The following is a 17919-nucleotide window of genomic DNA, read 5'->3' as shown; positions in this document are numbered from 1 at the left end:
GCCCCTCTGCCCGGCCGCGCCGTCCGGGAAGAAGTCAGGAACGCCTCTGCCCGGTCGCCCCGTCCGGGAAGAAGTGAGGAGTGCCTCTGCGCGGCCGCCCCGTCTGGGAAGTGAGGAGCGCCTCTGCCCGGCTGCACCGTCTGGGAAGAAATGAGGAGCGCCTCTGCCCGGCCACCCACCGTCTGGGAAGTGAGGAGCGCCTCTGCCCAGTTGCCCCGTCCGAGAAGAAATGAGGAGCGCCTCTGCCCGGCCACCCACCGTCTGGGAAGTGAGGAGCGCCTCTGCCCGGCCACCCACCGTCTGGGTAGTGAGGAGCGCCTCTGCCCGGCTGCCCCCTCCGAGAAGAAATGAGGAGCGCCTCTGCCCGGCCACCCACCGTCTGGGAAGTGAGGAGCGCCTCTGCCCGGCCTCCCATCGTCTGGGAGTTGAGGAGCGCCTCTGCCCGGGCGCACCCTCCGGGAGGAAGTGAGGAGCGCCTCTGACCGGCCGCCCCGTCCGGGAAGAAGTGAGGATCACCTCTGCCCGGCCGCCCCGTCTGGGAAGAAGTGAGGAGCGCCTCTGCCCGGCCGCCCCGACCGGGAAGAAGTGAGGAGCGCCTCTACCCGGCCGCCCCGTGCGGGAAGAAGTGAGGAGCGCCTCTGCCCGGCCGCCCCCGTCCGGGAAGAAGTAGGGAGCGCCTCTGCCCGGCCGACCCATCCGGGAAGAAGTGAGGAGCACCTCTGCCCGGCCACCCATTGTCTGGGAAGTGAGGTGCGCCTCTGCCCTGCCACCCACCGTCTGGGAAGTGAGGAGCGCCTCTGCCCGGCCACCCCATCTGGGAAGTGAGGAGTACCTCTGTCCGGCCGCCCCATCTGGGAAGTTAGCAGCGCCTCTGCCCGGCCACCCCGTCCAGGAAGAAGTGAGGATCGCCTCTGCCCGGCCACCCCGTCCAAGAAGAAATGAGGAGCGCCTCTGCCCAGCCACCCACCGTCTGGGAAGTGAGGAGCGCCTCTTCCCGGCCGCCCCGTCCGAGAAGAAATGAGGAGCGCCTCTGCCCGGCCACCCACCGTCTGGGAACTGAGGAGCGCCTCTGCCCGGCCATCCTCCGTCTGGGAAGTGAGGAGTGCCTCTGCCCGGCCTCCCATCGTCTGGGAGGTGAGGAGCGCCTCTGCCCGGCTGCCCTGTCCGGGAGGAAGTGAGGAGCACCTCTGCCCAGCCGCCCCGTCCAGGAAGAAGTGAGGAGCGCCTCTGCCCGACCACCCCCTTCCGGGAGGAAGTGAGGAGCGCCTCTGCCCGGCCGCCCGGTCCGGGAAGAAGTGAGGAGCGCCTCTGACCGGCCGCCCCGTCCGGGAAGAAGTGAGGAGCGCCTCTGCCCGGCCGCCCCATCTGGGAAGTGAGGAGCGCCTCTGCCCGGCCGCACCGTCCGGGAAGAAGTGAGGAGCGCTTCTGCCCGGCCTCCCCGTCTGGGAAGTGAGGAGCGCCTCTGCCCGGCCGCCCCGTCCGAGAAGAAATGAGAAGCGCCTCTGCCCGGCCACCCACCGTCTGGGAAGTGAGGAGCGCCTCTGCCCGGCCTCCCATCGTCTGGGAGTTGAGCGCCTCTGCCCGGCCGCCCCCTCCGGGAGGAAGTGAGGAGCGCCTCTGACCGGCCGCCCCGTCCGGGAAGAAGTGAGGATCGTCTCTGCCCGGCCGCCCCGTCTGGGAAGAAGTGAGGAGCGCCTTTGCCCGGCCGCCCCGTCTGGGAAGTGAGGAGCGCCTCTGCCTGGCCGCCCCGTCCGGGAAGAAATGAGGAGCGCCTCTGCCCGGCCACCCACCCTCTGGGAAGTGAGGAGAGCCTCTGCCCGGCCGCCCCGTCTGGGAAGTGAGGAGCGCCTCTGCCCGGCCACCCACCATCCGAGAAGTGATGAGCGCCTCTGCCCGGCCACCCTGTCTGGGAAGTGAGGAGCGCCTCTGCCCGGCCACCTCGTCTGGGGAGTGAGGAGCGCCTCTGTCCGACCTCCCATCGTCTGGGGGGTGAGGAGCGCCTCTGCCCAGCCGCCCCATCCGGGAAGAAGTGAGGAGCGCCTCTGTCCGGCCGCCCCGTCCGGGAAGAAGTGAGGAGGGCCTCTGCCCGGCCGCCCCGTCCAGGAAGAAGTGAGGAGCGCCTCTGCCCGGCCGCCCCGTCCGGGAAGAAGTGAGGAGCGCCTCTGCCCAGTCACCCCCGTCCGGGAAGAAGTGAGGAGCGCCTCTGCCCGGCCGCCCCCTCTGGGAAGTAAGGAGCGCCTCTACCCGGCCGCCCCATCCGGGAGGAAATGAGGAGCGCATCTGCCCCGCCACCCATCGTCTGGGAAGTGATGTGCGCCTCTGCCCGGCCACCCACCGTCTGGGAAGTGAGGAGAGCCTCTGCCCGGCCGCCCCGTCTGGGAAGTGAGGAGCGCCTCTGCCCGGCCACCCACCATCTGGGAAGTGAGGAGCTCCTCTGCCTGGCCACCCACCATCTGGGAAGTGAGGAGCACTTCTGCCCGGCCACCCACCGTCTGGGAAGTGAGGAGTGCCTCTGCCCGGCCACCCACCGTCTGAGAAGTGAGGAGCGCCTCTGCCCGGCCGCCCCGTCTGGGAAGTGAGGAGCACCTCTGCCTGGCCACCCATCGTCTGGGAAGTGAGGAGCGCCTCTGCCCGGTCTCCCATCGTCTGGGAGTTGTGGAGCGCCTCTGCCCGGCCGCCCAGTCCGGGAAGAAGTGAGGAGAGCCTCTGCCTGGCCGCCCCATCCGGGAAGAAGTGAGGAGCGCCTCTGCCCGGCCGCCACGTCTGGCAAGTCAGGAGCGCCTCTGCCCGGCTGCCCCGTCCGGGAAGAAATGAGGAGCGCCTCTGCCCGGCCACCCCGTCCGGGAAGAAGTGAGGAGCGCCTCTGCCAGGCCACCCCGTCTGGGAAGTGAGGAGCGCCTCTACCCGGCCGCCCCGTCCGGGAAGAAATGAGGAGCGCCTCTGCCCGGGCGCCCCATCTGGGAAGAAGTGAGGAGCGCCTCTGCCTGGCCGCCCCGTCCGGGAAGGAGTGAGGAGCGCCTCTGCCCGGCCGCCCCGTCCGGGAAGGAGTGAGGAGCGCCTCTGCCCGGCCGCCCCGTCTCGGAAGTGAGGAGCGCCTCTGCCCGGCCGCCCCGTCTGGGAAGTGAGGAGCGCCTCTGCCCGGCCACCCACCGTCTGGGAAGTGAGGAGCGCCTCTGCCTGGCCACCAACAATCTGGGAAGTGAGGAGCACTTCTGCCCGGCCACCCACCGTCTGGGAAGTGAGGAGTGCCTCTGCCCGGCCACCCACCGTCTGAGAAGTGAGGAGCGCCTCTGCCCGGCCGCCCCGTCTGGGAAGTGAGGAGCACCTCTGCCTGGCCACCCATCGTCTGGGAAGTGAGGAGCGCCTCTGCCCGGTCTCCCATCGTCTGGGAGTTGTGGAGCGCCTCTGCCCGGCCGCCCAGTCCGGGAAGAAGTGAGGAGAGCCTCTGCCTGGCCGCCCCATCCGGGAAGAAGTGAGGAGCGCCTCTGCCCGGCCGCCACGTCTGGCAAGTCAGGAGCGCCTCTGCCCGGCTGCCCCGTCCGGGAAGAAATGAGGAGCGCCTCTGCCCGGCCACCCCGTCCGGGAAGAAGTGAGGAGCGCCTCTGCCAGGCCACCCCGTCTGGGAAGTGAGGAGCGCCTCTACCCGGCCGCCCCGTCCGGGAAGAAATGAGGAGCGCCTCTGCCCGGGCGCCCCATCTGGGAAGAAGTGAGGAGCGCCTCTGCCCGGCCGCCCCGTCCGGGAAGGAGTGAGGAGCGCCTCTGCCCGGCCGCCCCGTCCGGGAAGGAGTGAGGAGCGCCTCTGCCCGGCCGCCCCGTCTCGGAAGTGAGGAGCGCCTCTGCCCGGCCGCCCCGTCCGGGAAGAAATGAGGAGCGCCTCTGCCCGGCCACGCACCGTCTGGGAAGTGAGGAGCGCCTCTGCCCGGCAGCCCCATCTGGGAAGTGAGGAGCGCCTCTTCCCAGCCACCCACCGTCTGGGAAGTGATGAGCACCTCTGCCCGGCCACCCACCGTCTGGGAAGTGAGGAGCGCCTCTGCCAGGCAACCCACCGTCTGGGAAGTGAGGAGCACCTCTGCCCGCCGACCCACCGTCTGGGAAGTGAGGAGCGCCTCTGCCCGGCCACCCACCGTCTGGGAAGTGAGGAGCACCTCTGCCCGGCCACCCACCGTCTGGGAAGTGAGGAGCGCCTCTCCCCGGCCGCCCCGTCTGGGAAGTGAGGAGCGCCTCTGTCCGGCCATCCATCGTCTGGGAAGTGAGGAGCGCCTCTGCCCGGCCACCCCGTCTGGGAAGTCAGGAGCGCCTCTGCCCGGCCTCCCATTGTCTGGGGGGTGAGGAGCGCCTCTGCCCAGCCACCCTGTCCGGGATGAAGTGAGGAGCGCCTCTGCCCGGCTGCCCCGTCCGGGAAGAAGTGAGGAGCGCCTCTGCCCGGCCGCACCGTCCAGGAAGAAGTGAGGAGCGCCTCTGCCGTACCACCCCCGTCCGGGAAGAAGTGAGGAGCGCCTCTGCCCGGCCGCCCCGTCTGGGAAGTGAGGAGCGCCTCTGCCCGGCCACCCATCGTCTGGGAAATGATGTGTGCCTCTGCCTGGCCACCCACCATCTGGGAAGTGAGGAGCTCCTCTGCCCGGCTGCCCCGTCTGGGAAGTGAGGAGCGCCTCTGCCCGGCCGTCCCGTCTGGGAAGTGAGGAGCGCCTCTGCCCGGCCACCCCGTCTGGGAAGTGAGCAGCGCCTCTGCCCGGCCACCCCGTCCGGGAAGACGTGAGGAGCGCCTCTGCCCGGCCGCCCCGTTTGGGAAGAAGTGAGGAGCGCCTCTGCCCGGGCGCCCCGTCCGGGAAGAAGTGAGGAGCGCCTCTGCCCGGCCAACCCGTCTGGGAAGTGAGGAGCGCCTCTGCACGGCCACCCGGTCCGGGAAGAAATGAGGAGCGCCTCCGCCCGGCCGCCCCATCCAGGAAGAAGTGAGGATAGCCTCTGACCGGCCACCCATCATCTGGGAAGTGAGGTGCGCCTCTGCCCGGCCACCCACCGTCTGGGAAGTGAGGAGCGCCTCTGCCCAGCCGCCCCATCTGCGAAGTGAGGAGCGCCACTGCCCGGCCGCCCCGTCTGGGAAGTGAGCAGCGCCTCTGCCCGACCACCCCGTCCGGGAAGAAGTGAGGAGCGCCTCTGCCCGGGCGCCCCATCCGGGAAGAAGTGAGGAGTGCCTCTGCCCAGCCCTCCCGTGCGGGAAGAAGTGAGGAGCGCCTCTGCCCGGCTGCCCAGTCCGGGAAGAAGTGAGGAGCGCCTCTGTCCGGCCGCCCCATCCGGGAAGAAGTGAGGAGCGCCTCTGCCCGGCCGCCCCATCTGGGAAGTGAGGAGCGCCTCTGCCCGGCCGCACCGTCCGGGAAGAAGTGAGGAGCGCTTCTGCCCGGCCTCCCCGTCTGGGAAGTGAGGAGCGCCTCTGCCCGGCCGCCCCGTCCGAGAAGAAATGAGAAGCGCCTCTGCCCGGCCACCCACCGTCTGGGAAGTGAGGAGCGCCTCTGCCCGGCCACCCACCGTCTGGGTAGTGAGGAGCGCCTCTGCCCGGCTGCCCCGTCCGAGAAGAAATGAGGAGCGCCTCTGCCCGGCCACCCACCGTCTGGGAAGTGAGGAGTGCCTCTGCCCGGCCTCCTATCGTCTGGGAGTTGAGGAGCGCCTCTACACGGCCGCCCCCTCCGGGAGGAAGTGAGGAGCGCCACTGACCGGCCGCCCCGTCCGGGAAGAAGTGAGGATCGCCTCTGCCCGGCCGCGCCGTCTGGGAAGAAGTGAGGAGCGCCTTTGCCCGGCCGCCCCGTCTGGGAAGTGAGGAGCGCCTCTGCCCGGCCGCCCTGTCCGGGAAGAAATGAGGAGCGCCTCTGCCCGGCCACCCACCCTCTGGGAAGTGAGGAGCGCCTCTGCCCGGCCGCCCCGTCTGGGAAGTGAGGAGCGCCTCTGCCCGGCCACCCACCATCCGAGAAGTGATGAGCGCCTCTGCCCGGCCACCCTGTCTGGGAAGTGAGGAGCGCCTCTGCCCGGCCACCTCGTCTGGGGAGTGAGGAGCGCCTCTGTCCGACCTCCCATCGTCTGGGGGGTGAGGAGCGCCTCTGCCCAGCCGCCCCGTCCGGGAAGAAGTGAGGAGCGCCTCTGTCCGGCCGCCCCGTCTGGGAAGAAGTGAGGAGCGCCTATGCCCGGCCGCCCCATCCAGGAAGAAGTGAGGAGCGCCTCTGCCCGGCCGCCCCGTCCGGGAAGAAGTGAGGAGCGCCTCTGCCGAGTCGCCCCCGTCCGGGAAGAAGTGAGGAGCGCCTCTGCCCAGCCGCCCCGTCTGGGATGTAAGGAGCGCCTCTACCCGGCCGCCCCATCCGGGAAGAAATGAGGAGCGCCTCTGCCCCGCCACCCACCGTCTGGGAAGTGATGTGCGCCTCTGCCGGCCACCCACCATCTGGGAAGTGAGGAGAGCCTCTGCTCGGCCGCCCCGTCTGGGAAGTGAGGAGCGCCTCTGCCCGGCCACCCACCGTCTGGGAAGTGAGGAGCGCCTCTGCCTGGCCACCCACCATCTGGGAAGTGAGGAGCACCTCTGCCCGGCCACCCACCGTCTGGGCAGTGAGGAGTGCCTCTGCCCGGCCACCCACCGTCTGGGAAGTGAGGAGCGCCTCTGCCCGGCCGCCCCGTCTGGGAAGTGAGGAGCACCTCGGCCCGGCCACCCATTGTCTGGGAAGTGAGGACTGCCTCTGCCCGGTCTCCCATCGTCTGGGAGGTGTAGAGCGCCTCTGCCCGGCCGCCCAGTCTGGGAAGAAGTGAGGAGAGCCTCTGCCTGGCCGCCCCATCGGGGAAGAAGTGAGGAGCGCCTCTGCCCGGCCGCCCCGTCTGGCAAGTCAGGAGCGCCTCTGCCCGGCCACCCCGTCCGGGAAGAAGTGAGGAGCGCCTCTTCCTGGCCACCCAGTCTGGGAAGTGAGGAGCGCCTCTACCCGGCCGCCCCGTCCGGGAAGAAATGAGGAGCGCCTCTGCCTGGGTGCCCCATCCGGGAAGAAGTGAGGAGCGCCTCTGCCCGGCCGCCCCGTCCGGGAAGGAGTCAGGAGCGCCTCTGCCCGGCCGCCCCGTCCGGGAAGGAGTGAGGAGCGCCTCTGCCCGGCCGCCCCGTCTGGGAAGTGAGGAGCGCCTCTGCCTGGCCGCCCCGTTCGGGAAGAAATGAAGAGCGCCTCCGCCCGGCCACCCACCGTCTGGGAAGTGAGGAGCGCCTCTGCCCGGTTGCCCCGTCCGAGAAGAAATGAGGAGCGCCTCTGCCCGGCCACCCACCGTCTGGGAAGTGAGGAGCGCCTCTGCCCGGCCACCCACCGTCTGGGTAGTGAGGAGCGCCTCTGCCCGGCCACCCACCGTCTGGGTAGTGAGGAGCGCCTCTGCCCGGCTGCCCCGTCCGAGAAGAAATGAGGAGCGCCTCTGCCCGGCCACCCACCGTCTGGGAAGTGAGGAGCGCCTCTGCCCGGCCTCCCATCGTCTGGGAGTTGAGGAGCGCCTCTGCCCGGCCGCCCCCTCCGGGAGGAAGTGAGGAGCGCCTCTGACCGGCCGCCCCGTCCGGGAAGAAGTGAGGATCGCCTCTGCCCGGCCGCCCCGTCTGGGAAGAAGTGAGGAGCGCCTCTGCCCGGCCGCCCCGACCGGGAAGAAGTGAGGAGCGCCTCTACCCGGCCGCCCCGTGCGGGAAGAAGTCAGGAGCGCCTCTGCCCGGCCGCCCCCGTCTGGGAAGAAGTGAGGAGCGCCTCTGCCCGGCCGCCCCGTCTGGGACGTGAGGAGCGCCTCTGTCCGGGCGCCCCGTCCGGGAAGAAATGAGGAGGGCCTCTGCCCTGGCGCCCCGTCCGGGAAGAAGTGAGGAGCGCTTCTGCCCGGCCGCCCCATCCGGGAAGAAGTGAGGAGCACCTCTGCCCGGCCACCCATCGTCTGGGAAGTGAGGTGCGCCTCTGCCCGGCCACCCACTGTCTGGGAAGTGAGGAGCGCATCTGCCCGGCCACCCCGTCTGGGAAGTGAGGAGTACCTCTGTCCGGCCGCCCCATCTGGGAAGTGAGCAGCGCCTCTGCCCGGCCACCCCGTCCAGGAAGAAGTGAGGATCGCCTCTGCCCGGCCACCCCGTCCGAGAAGAAATGAGGAGCGCCTCTGCCCGGCCACCCACCGTCTGGGAACTGAGGAGCGCCTCTGCCCGGCCATCCTCCGTCTGGGAAGTGAGGAGTGCCTCTGCCCGGCCTCCCATCGTCTGGGAGGTGAGGAGTGCCTCTGCCCCGCCGCCCTGTCCGGGAGGAAGTGAGGAGCACCTCTGCCCAGCCGCCCCGTCCAGGAATAAGTGAGGAGCGCCTCTGCCCGACCACCCCCTTCCGGGAGGAAGTGAGGAGCGCCTCTGCCCGGCCGCCCGGTCCGGGAAGAAGTGAGGAGCGCCTCTGACCGGCCGCCCCGTCCGGGAAGAAGTGAGGAGCGCCTCTGCCCGGCCGCCCCATCTGGGAAGTGAGGAGCGCCTCTGCCCGGCCGCACCGTCCTGGAAGAAGTGAGGAGCGCTTCTGCCCGGCCTCCCCGTCTGGGAAGTGAGGAGCGCCTCTGCCCGGCCGCCCCGTTCGAGAAGAAATGAGAAGCGCCTCTGCCCGGCCACCCACCGTCTGGGAAGTGAGGAGCGCCTCTGCCCGGCCTCCTATCGTCTGGGAGTTGAGGAGCGCCTCTGCCCGGCCGCCCCCTCCGGGAGGAAGTGAGGAGCGCCTCTGACCGGCCGCCCCGTCCGGGAAGAAGTGAGGATCGTCTCTGCCCGGCCGCCCCGTCTGGGAAGAAGTGAGGAGCGCCTTTGCCCGGCCGCCCCGTCTGGGAAGTGAGGAGCGCCTCTGCCCGGCCGCCCCGTCCGGGAAGAAATGAGGAGCGCCTCTGCCCGGCCACCCACCCTCTGGGAAGTGAGGAGCGCCTCTGCCCGGCCGCCCCGTCTGGGAAGTGAGGAGCGCCTCTGCCCGGCCACCCACCATCCGAGAAGTGATGAGCGCCTCTGCCCGGCCACCCTGTCTGGGAAGTGAGGAGCGCCTCTGCCCGGCCACCTCGTCTGGGGAGTGAGGAGCGCCTCTGTCCGACCTCCCATCGTCTGGGGGGTGAGGAGCGCCTCTGCCCAGCCGCCCCATCCGGGAAGAAGTGAGGAGCGCCTCTGTCCGGCCGCCCCGTCCGGGAAGAAGTGAGGAGGGCCTCTGCCCGGCCGCCCCGTCCAGGAAGAAGTGAGGAGCGCCTCTGCCCGGCCGCCCCGTCCGGGAAGAAGTGAGGAGCGCCTCTGCCCAGTCACCCCCGTCCGGGAAGAAGTGAGGAGCGCCTCTGCCCGGCCGCCCCCTCTGGGAAGTAAGGAGCGCCTCTACCCGGCCGCCCCATCCGGGAGGAAATGAGGAGCGCCTCTGCCCCGCCACCCATCGTCTGGGAAGTGATGTGCGCCTCTGCCCGGCCACCCACCGTCTGGGAAGTGAGGAGAGCCTCTGCCCGGCCGCCCCGTCTGGGAAGTGAGGAGCGCCTCTGCCCGGCCACCCACCGTCTGGGAAGTGAGGAGTGCCTCTGCCTGGCCACCCACCATCTGGGAAGTGAGGAGCACTTCTGCCCGGCCACCCACCGTCTGGGAAGTGAGGAGTGCCTCTGCCCGGCCACCCACCATCTGAGAAGTGAGGAGCGCCTCTGCCCCGCCGCCCCGTCTGGGAAGTGAGGAGCACCTCTGCCTGGCCACCCATCGTCTGGGAAGTGAGGAGCGCCTCTGCCCGGTCTCCCATCGTCTGGGAGTTGTGGAGCGCCTCTGCCCGGCCGCCCAGTCCGGGAAGAAGTGAGGAGAGCCTCTGCCTGGCCGCCCCATCCGGGAAGAAGTGAGGAGCGCCTCTGCCCGGCCGCCACGTCTGGCAAGTCAGGAGCGCCTCTGCCCGGCTGCCCCGTCCGGGAAGAAATGAGGAGCGCCTCTGCCCGGCCACCCCGTCCGGGAAGAAGTGAGGAGCGCCTCTGCCAGGCCACCCCGTCTGGGAAGTGAGGAGCGCCTCTACCCGGCCGCCCCGTCCGGGAAGAAATGAGGAGCGCCTCTGCCCGGGCGCCCCATCTGGGAAGAAGTGAGGAGCGCCTCTGCCCGGCCGCCCCGTCCGGGAAGGAGTGAGGAGCGCCTCTGCCCGGCCGCCCCGTCCGGGAAGGAGTGAGGAGCGCCTCTGCCCGGCCGCCCCGTCTCGGAAGTGAGGAGCGCCTCTGCCCGGCCGCCCCGTCCGGGAAGAAATGAGGAGCGCCTCTGCCCGGCCACGCACCGTCTGGGAAGTGAGGAGCGCCTCTGCCCGGCAGCCCCATCTGGGAAGTGAGGAGCGCCTCTTCCCAGCCACCCACCTTCTGGGAAGTGATGAGCACCTCTGCCCGGCCACCCACCGTCTGGGAAGTGAGGAGCGCCTCTGCCAGGCAACCCACCGTCTGGGAAGTGAGGAGCACCTCTGCCCGCCGACCCACCGTCTGGGAAGTGAGGAGCGCCTCTGCCCGGCCACCCACCGTCTGGGAAGTGAGGAGCACCTCTGCCCGGCCACCCACCGTCTGGGAAGTGAGGAGCGCCTCTCCCCGGCCGCCCCGTCTGGGAAGTGAGGAGCGCCTCTGTCCGGCCATCCATCGTCTGGGAAGTGAGGAGCGCCTCTGCCCGGCCACTCCGTCTGGGAAGTCAGGAGCGCCTCTGCCCGGCCTCCCATTGTCTGGGGGGTGAGGAGCACCTCTGCCCAGCCACCCTGTCCGGGAAGAAGTGAGGAGCGCCTCTGCCCGGCTGCCCCATCCGGGAAGAAGTGAAGAGCGCCTCTGCCCGGCCGCACCGTCCAGGAAGAAGTGAGGAGCGCCTCTGCCGTGCCACCCCCGTCCGGGAAGAAGTGAGGAGCGCCTCTGCCCGGCCGCCCCGTCTGGGAAGTGAGGAGCGCCTCTGCCCGGCCACCCATCGTCTGGGAAATGATGTGTGCCTCTGCCTGGCCACCCACCATCTGGGAAGTGAGGAGCTCCTCTGCCCGGCTGCCCCGTCTGGGAAGTGAGGAGCGCCTCTGCCCGGCCGTCCCGTCTGGGAAGTGAGGAGCGCCTCTGCCCGGCCACCCCGTCTGGGAAGTGAGCAGCGCCTCTGCCCGGCCACCCCGTCCGGGAAGACGTGAGGAGCGCCTCTGCCCGGCCGCCCCGTTTGGGAAGAAGTGAGGAGCGCCTCTGCCCGGGCGCCCCGTCCGGGAAGAAGTGAGGAGCGCCTCTGCCCAGCCAACCCGTCTGGGAAGTGAGGAGCGCCTCTGCACGGCCACCCGGTCCGGGAAGAAATGAGGAGCGCCTCCGCCCGGCCGCCCCATCCAGGAAGAAGTGAGGATAGCCTCTGCCCGGCCACCCATCATCTGGGAAGTGAGGTGCGCCTCTGCCCGGCCACCCACCGTCTGGGAAGTGAGGAGCGCCTCTGCCCAGCCGCCCCATCTGCGAAGTGAGGAGCGCCACTGCCCGGCCGCCCCGTCTGGGAAGTGAGCAGCGCCTCTGCCCGACCACCCCGTCCGGGAAGAAGTGAGGAGCGCCTCTGCCCGGGCGCCCCATCCGGGAAGAAGTGAGGAGTGCCTCTGCCCAGCCCTCCCGTGTGGGAAGAAGTGAGGAGCGCCTCTGCCCGGCTGCCCAGTCCGGGAAGAAGTGAGGAGCGCCTCTGTCCTGCCGCCCCATCCGGGAAGAAGTGAGGAGCGCCTCTGCCCGGCCGCCCCATCTGGGAAGTGAGGAGCGCCTCTGCCCGGCCGCACCGTCCGGGAAGAAGTGAGGAGCGCTTCTGCCCGGCCTCCCCGTCTGGGAAGTGAGGAGCGCCTCTGCCCGGCCGCCCCGTCCGAGAAGAAATGAGAAGCGCCTCTGCCCGGCCACCCACCGTCTGGGAAGTGAGGAGCGCCTCTGCCCGGCCACCCACCGTCTGGGTAGTGAGGAGCGCCTCTGCCCGGCTGCCCCGTCCGAGAAGAAATGAGGAGCGCCTCTGCCCGGCCACCCACCGTCTGGGAAGTGAGGAGTGCCTCTGCCCGGCCTCCTATCGTCTGGGAGTTGAGGAGCACCTCTACACGGCCGCCCCCTCCGGGAGGAAGTGAGGAGCGCCTCTGACCGGCCGCCCCGTCCGGGAAGAAGTGAGGATCGCCTCTGCCCGGCCGCGCCGTCTGGGAAGAAGTGAGGAGCGCCTTTGCCCGGCCGCCCCGTCTGGGAAGTGAGGAGCGCCTCTGCCCGGCCGCCCTGTCCGGGAAGAAATGAGGAGCGCCTCTGCCCGGCCACCCACCCTCTGGGAAGTGAGGAGCGCCTCTGCCCGGCCGCCCCGTCTGGGAAGTGAGGAGCGCCTCTGCCCGGCCACCCACCATCCGAGAAGTGATGAGCGCCTCTGCCCGGCCACCCTGTCTGGGAAGTGAGGAGCGCCTCTGCCCGGCCACCTCGTCTGGGGAGTGAGGAGCGCCTCTGTCCGACCTCCCATCGTCTGGGGGGTGAGGAGCGCCTCTGCCCAGCCGCCCCGTCCGGGAAGAAGTGAGGAGCGCCTCTGTCCGGCCGCCCCGTCCGGGAAGAAGTGAGGAGCGCCTATGCCCGGCCGCCCCATCCAGGAAGAAGTGAGGAGCGCCTCTGCCCGGCCGCCCCGTCCGGGAAGAAGTGAGGAGCGCCTCTGCCCAGTCGCCCCCGTCCGGGAAGAAGTGAGGAGCGCCTCTGCCCAGCCGCCCCGTCTGGGATGTAAGGAGCGCCTCTGCCCGGCCGCCCCGTCTGGGAAGTGAGGAGCGCCTCTGCCCGGCCACCCACCGTCTGGGAAGTGAGGAGCGCCTCTGCCTGGCCACCCACCATCTGGGAAGTGAGGAGCACTTCTGCCCGGCCACCCACCGTCTGGGCAGTGAGGAGTGCCTCTGCCCGGCCACCCACCGTCTGAGAAGTGAGGAGCGCCTCTGCCCGGCCGCCCCGTCTGGGAAGTGAGGAGCACCTCTGCCTGGCCACCCATCGTCTGGGAAGTGAGGAGCGCCTCTGCCCGGTCTCCCATCATCTGGGAGTTGTGGAGCGCCTCTGCCCGGCCGCCCAGTCTGGGAAGAAGTGAGGAGAGCCTCTGCCTGGCCGCCCCATCGGGGAAGAAGTGAGGAGCGCCTCTGCCCGGCCGCCCCGTCTGGCAAGTCAGGAGCGCCTCTGCCCGGCCGCCCCGTCCGGGAAGAAATGAGGAGCGCCTATGCCCGGCCACCCCGTCCGGGAAGAAGTGAGGAGCGCCTCTGCCTGGCCACCCCGTCTGGGAAGTGAGGAGCGCCTATACCCGGCCGCCCCGTCCGGGAAGAAATGAGGAGCGCCTCTGCCTGGGTGCCCCATCCGGGAAGAAGTGAGGAGCGCCTCTGCCCGGCCGCCCCGTCCGGGAAGGAGTCAGGAGCGCCTCTGCCCGGCCGCCCCGTCCGGGAAGGAGTGAGGAGCGCCTCTGCCCGGCCGCCCCATCTGGGAAGTGAGGAGCGCCTCTGCCTGGCCGCCCCGTTCGGGAAGAAATGAAGAGCGCCTCCGCCCGGCCACCCACCGTCAGGGAAGTGAGGAGCGCCTCTGCCCGGCCGCCCCATCTGGGAAGTGAGGAGCGCCTCTTCCCAGCCACCCACCGTCTGGGAAGTGATGAGCGCCTCTGCCTGGCCACCCACCGTCTGGGAAGTGAGGAGCGCCTCTGCCCGGCCACCCACCGTCTGGGAATTGAGGAGCGCCTCTCCCCGGCCGCCCCGTCTGGGAAGTGAGGAGCGCCTCTGCCCGGCCACCCTGTCTGGGAAGTGAGGAGCGCCCCTGCCTGGCCACCTCGTCTGGGAAGTGAGGAGCGCCTCTGCCCGGCCTCCCATCGTCTGGGGGGGGAGGAGCGCCTCTGCCCGGCCGCCCCTTGCGGGAGGAAGTGAGGAGCGCCTCTGCCCGGCCGCCTTGTCCGGGAAGAAGTGAGGAGCGCCTCTGCCCGGCCGCCCCGTCCGGGAAGAAGTGAGGAGCGCCTCTGCCCGGCCGCCCCATCCGGGAAGAAGTGAGGAGCGACTCTGCCCGGCCACCCACCGTCTGGGAAGTGAGGAGCGCCTAGGCCCGGCCGCCCCGTCTGGGAAGTGAGGAGCGCCTCTGCCCGGCCACCCAAAGTCTGGGAAGTGATGAGCGCCTCTGCCCGGCCAGCCACCGTCTGGGAAGTGAGGAGCGCCTCTGCCAGGCAACCCACCGTCTGGGAAGTGAGGTGCGCCTCTGCCCGGCCACCCACCGTCTGGGAAGTGAGGAGCACCTCTGCCGGCCACCCACCGTCTGGGAAGTGAGGAGCGCCTCTCCCCGGCCGCCCCGTCTGGGAAGTGAGGAGCGCCTCTGCCCGGCCACCCATCGTCTGGGAAGTGAGGAGCGCCTCTGCCCGGCCACCCATCGTCTGGGAGGTGAGGAGCGCCTCTGCCTGGCCACCTCGTCTGGGAAGTGAGGATCGCCTCTGCCCGGCCTCCCATCGTCTGGGGGGTGAGGAGTGCCTCTGCCCAGCCGCCCCGTCCGGGAAGAAGTGAGGAGCGCCTCTGCCCGGCTTCCCCGTCCGGGAAGAAGTGAGGAGCGCCTCTGCCCGGCCGCCCCGTCTGGGAAGAAGTGAGGAGCGCCTCTGCCCGGCCACCCCCGTCCGGGAAGAAGTGAGGAGCGCCTCTGCCCGGCCGCCCCGTCTGGGAAGTGAGGAGCGCCTCTACCCGGCCGCCCCGTCCGGGAAGAAATGAGTAGCGCCTCTCCCCGGCCACCCATCGTCTGGGAAGTGAGGTTCGCCTCTGCCCGGCCACCCACCATCTGGGAAGTGAGGAGCGCTTCTGCCCTGCCGCCCCGTCTGGGAAGTGAGTAGCGCCTCAGCCCGGCCGCCCCGTCAGGGAAGCGAGGAGCGCCTCTGCCCGGCCACCCCGTCTGGGAAGTGAGCAGCGCCTCTGCCCGGCCACCCCGTCCGGGAAGACGTGAGGAGCGCCTCTGCCCGGCCGCCCCGTCTGGGAAGAAGTGAGGAGCTCCTGTGCCCGGGCGCCACGTCCGGGAAGAAGTGAGGAGCGCCTCTCCCGGGCCGCCCCGTCTGGGAAGTGAGGAGCGCCTCTATCCGGCCGCCCCGTCCGGGAAGATATGAGGAGCGCCTCTGCCCGGGCGCCCCATCCGGGAAGAAGTGAGGAGCGCCTCTGCCCGGCCGCGCCGTCCGGGAAGAAGTGAGGAGCGCCTTTGCCCGCCCGCCCCGTCTGGGAAGTGAGGAGCGCCTCTGCCCGGCCGCCCCGTCCGGGAAGAAATGAGGAGCGCCTCTGCCCGGCCACCCTCCCTCTGGGAAGTGAGGAGCGCCTCTGCCCGGCCGCCCCGTCTGGGAAGTGAGGAGCGCCTCTGCCCGGCCACCCACCATCTGAGAAGTGATGAGCGCCTCTGCCCGGCCACCCTGTCTGGGAAATGAGGAGCGCCTCTGTCCGGCCACCTCGTCTGCGGAGTGAGGAGCGCCTCTGTCCGACCTCCCATCGTCTGGGGGGTGAGGAACGCCTCTGCCCAGCCGCCCCGTCTGGGAAGTAATGAGGAGCGCCTCTGTCCGGCCGCCCCGTCCGGGAAGAAGTGAGGAGCGCCTCTGCCCGGCTGCCCCGTCCAGGAAGAAGTGAGGAGCGCCTCTGCCCGGCCGCCCCGTCCTTGAAGAAGTGAGGAGCGCCTCTGCCCAGTCGCCCCCGTCCGGGAAGAAGTGAGGAGGGCCTCTGCCCGGCCGCCCCGTCTGGGAAGTGAGGAGCGCCTCTACCCGGCCGCCCCATCCGGGAAGAAATGAGGAGCGCCTCTGCCCCGCCACCCATCGTCTGGGAAGTGGTGTGCGCCTCTGCCCGGCCACCCACCATTTGGGAAGTGAGGAGAGCCTCTGCCCGGCCGCCCCGTCTGGGAAGTGAGGAGCGCCTCTGCCCGGCCACCCACCGTCTGCGAAGTGAGGAACGCCTCTGCCTGGCCACCCACCATCTGGGAAGTGAGGAGCACCTCTGCCCGGCCACCCACCGTCTGGGAAGTGAGGAGTGCCTCTGCCCGGCTACCCACCGTCTGGGAAGTGAGGAGCGCCTCTGCCCGGCCGCCCCGTCTGGGAAGTGAGGAGCACCTCTGCCCGGCCACCCATCGTCTGGGAAGTGAGGAGCGCCTCTGCCCGGTCTCCCATCGTCTGGGAGGTGTGGAGCGCCTCTGCCCGGCCGCCCAGTCCGGGAAGAAGTGAGGAGAGCCTCTGCCTGGCCGCCCCATCCGGGAAGAAGTGAGGAGCGCCTCTGCCCGGCCACCCCATCTGGGAAGAAGTGAGGAGCGCCTGTGCCCGGGCGCCACGTCCGGGAAGAAGTGAGGAGCGCCTCTGCCCGGGCGCCCCATCCGGGAAGAAGTGAGGAGCGCCTCTGCCCGGCCGCCCCGTCCGGGAAGAAGTGAGGAACGCCTTTGCCCGGCCGCCCCGTCCGGGAAGAAATGAGGAGCGCCTCTGCCCGGCCACCCACCCTCTGGGAAGTGAGGAGCGCCTCTGCCCGGCCGCCCCGTCTGGGAAGTGAGGAGCGCCTCTGTGCGGCCACCCACCATCTGAGAAGTGATGAGCGCCTCCGCCCGGCCACCCTGTCTGGGAAGTGAGGAGCGCCTCTGCCCGGCCACCTCGTCTGGGGAGTGAGGAGCGCCTCTGTCCGACCTCCCATCGTCTGGGGGTTGAGGAGCGCCTCTGTCCAGCCGCCCCGTCCGGGAAGAAGTGAGGAGCGCCTCTGTCCTGCCGCCCCGTACGGGAAGAAGTGAGGAGCGCCTCTGCCCGGCCGCCCCGTAGGGGAAGAAGTGAGGAGAGCCTCTGCCTGGCCGCCCCGTCCGGGAAGACGTGAGGAGCGCCTCTGCCCGGCCGCCCCGTCTGGGAAGAAGTGAGGAGCGCCTCTGCCCTGGCGCCCCGTCCGAGAAGAAGTGAGGAGCGCCTCTGCCCGGCCACCCCGTCTGGGAAGTGAGGAGCGCCTCTGCCCGGCCACCCCGTCCGGGAAGAAATGAGGAGCGCCTCTGCCCGGGCGCCCCATTCGGGAAGAAGTGAGGAGCGCCTCTGCCCGGCCGCCCCATCCAGGAAGAAGTGAGGAGCGCCTCTGCCTGGCCACCCATCATCTGGGAAGTGAGGTGCGCCTCTGCCCGGCCACCCACCGTCTGGGAAGTGAGGAGCGCCTCTGCCCAGCCGCCCCGTCTGGGAAGTGAGGAGCGCCTCTGCCCGGCCGCCCCGTGTGGGTAGTGAGCAGCGCCTCTGCCTGGCCACCCCGTCCAGGAAGAAGTGAGGAGCGCCTCTGCCCGGCCGCCCCGTCTGGGAAGTGAGGAGTGCCTCTGCCCGGCAGCCCCGTCAGGGAAGAAGTGAGGTGCGCCTCTGCCCGGCCGCCCAGTGCGGGAAGTAGTGAGGAGCGCCTCTGCCTGACCGCCCCGTCCGGGAAGAAGTGAGGAGCGCCTCTGCCCGGCCGCCCCGTCTGGGAAGTGAGGAGCGCCTCTGCCCGGCCGCCCCGTACGAGAAGAAATGAGGAGCCCCTCTGCCCGTCCACCCACCGTCTCGGAAGTGAGGAGCGCCTCTGCCCGGCCTCCCCGTCTGGGAAGTGAGGAGCGCCTCTGCCCGGCCACCCAACGTCTGGGAAGTGATGAGCGACTCTGCCCGGCCACCAACCAACTGGGAAGTGAGGAGCGCCTCTGCCTGGCCACCCACCATCTGGGAAGTGAGGAGCACCTCTGCCCGGCCACCCACCGTCTGGTAAGTGAGGAGTGCCTCTGCCCGGCAACCCACCGTCTGGGCAGTGAGGAGCGCCTCTGCCCGGCCGCCCCGTCTGGGAAGTGAGGAGAGCCTCTGCCCGGCCACCCATCGTCTGGGAACTGAGAAGCGCCTCTGCCTGGCCACCCTGTCTGGGATGAGAAGAACGCCTCTGCCCGGCCACCTCGTCTGGGAAGTGAGGAGCGCCTCTGCCCAGCCTCCCATCGTCTGGGTGGTGAGGAGCGCCTCTGCCCCGCCGCCCCGTCCAGGAA

At 70.5% G+C, this 17919-nt stretch overlaps 1 protein-coding gene across 1 annotated transcript; it reads right to left on the bottom strand.

The window, feature by feature from the left end:
* Positions 1-3798: 3798 nt before the first annotated feature.
* On the bottom strand, positions 3799-16042 carry LOC134731483 (uncharacterized; the record flags this gene model as incomplete). The annotated part of the gene is made up of 7 exons (XM_063609965.1): positions 15963-16042; positions 12880-12937; positions 10859-11084; positions 8967-9061; positions 8802-8891; positions 4577-4705; positions 3799-3960 (listed from the first exon to the last, which is right to left on the bottom strand). Coding segments are annotated over exons 1-7 (840 nt in total), but the record flags the coding sequence as incomplete, so codon positions are not given.
* Between the last annotated feature and the right edge of the window lie 1877 nt (positions 16043-17919).

The sequence above is a fragment of the Symphalangus syndactylus genome, chromosome 9 (genome assembly GCF_028878055.3).
Source record: "Symphalangus syndactylus isolate Jambi chromosome 9, NHGRI_mSymSyn1-v2.1_pri, whole genome shotgun sequence".
In the NCBI taxonomy this organism is placed as follows: Eukaryota; Metazoa; Chordata; class Mammalia; order Primates; family Hylobatidae; genus Symphalangus; species Symphalangus syndactylus.
Note: the sequence above shows the minus strand (reverse complement) of the source record. Positions and strands in the feature narration are given on the sequence as shown.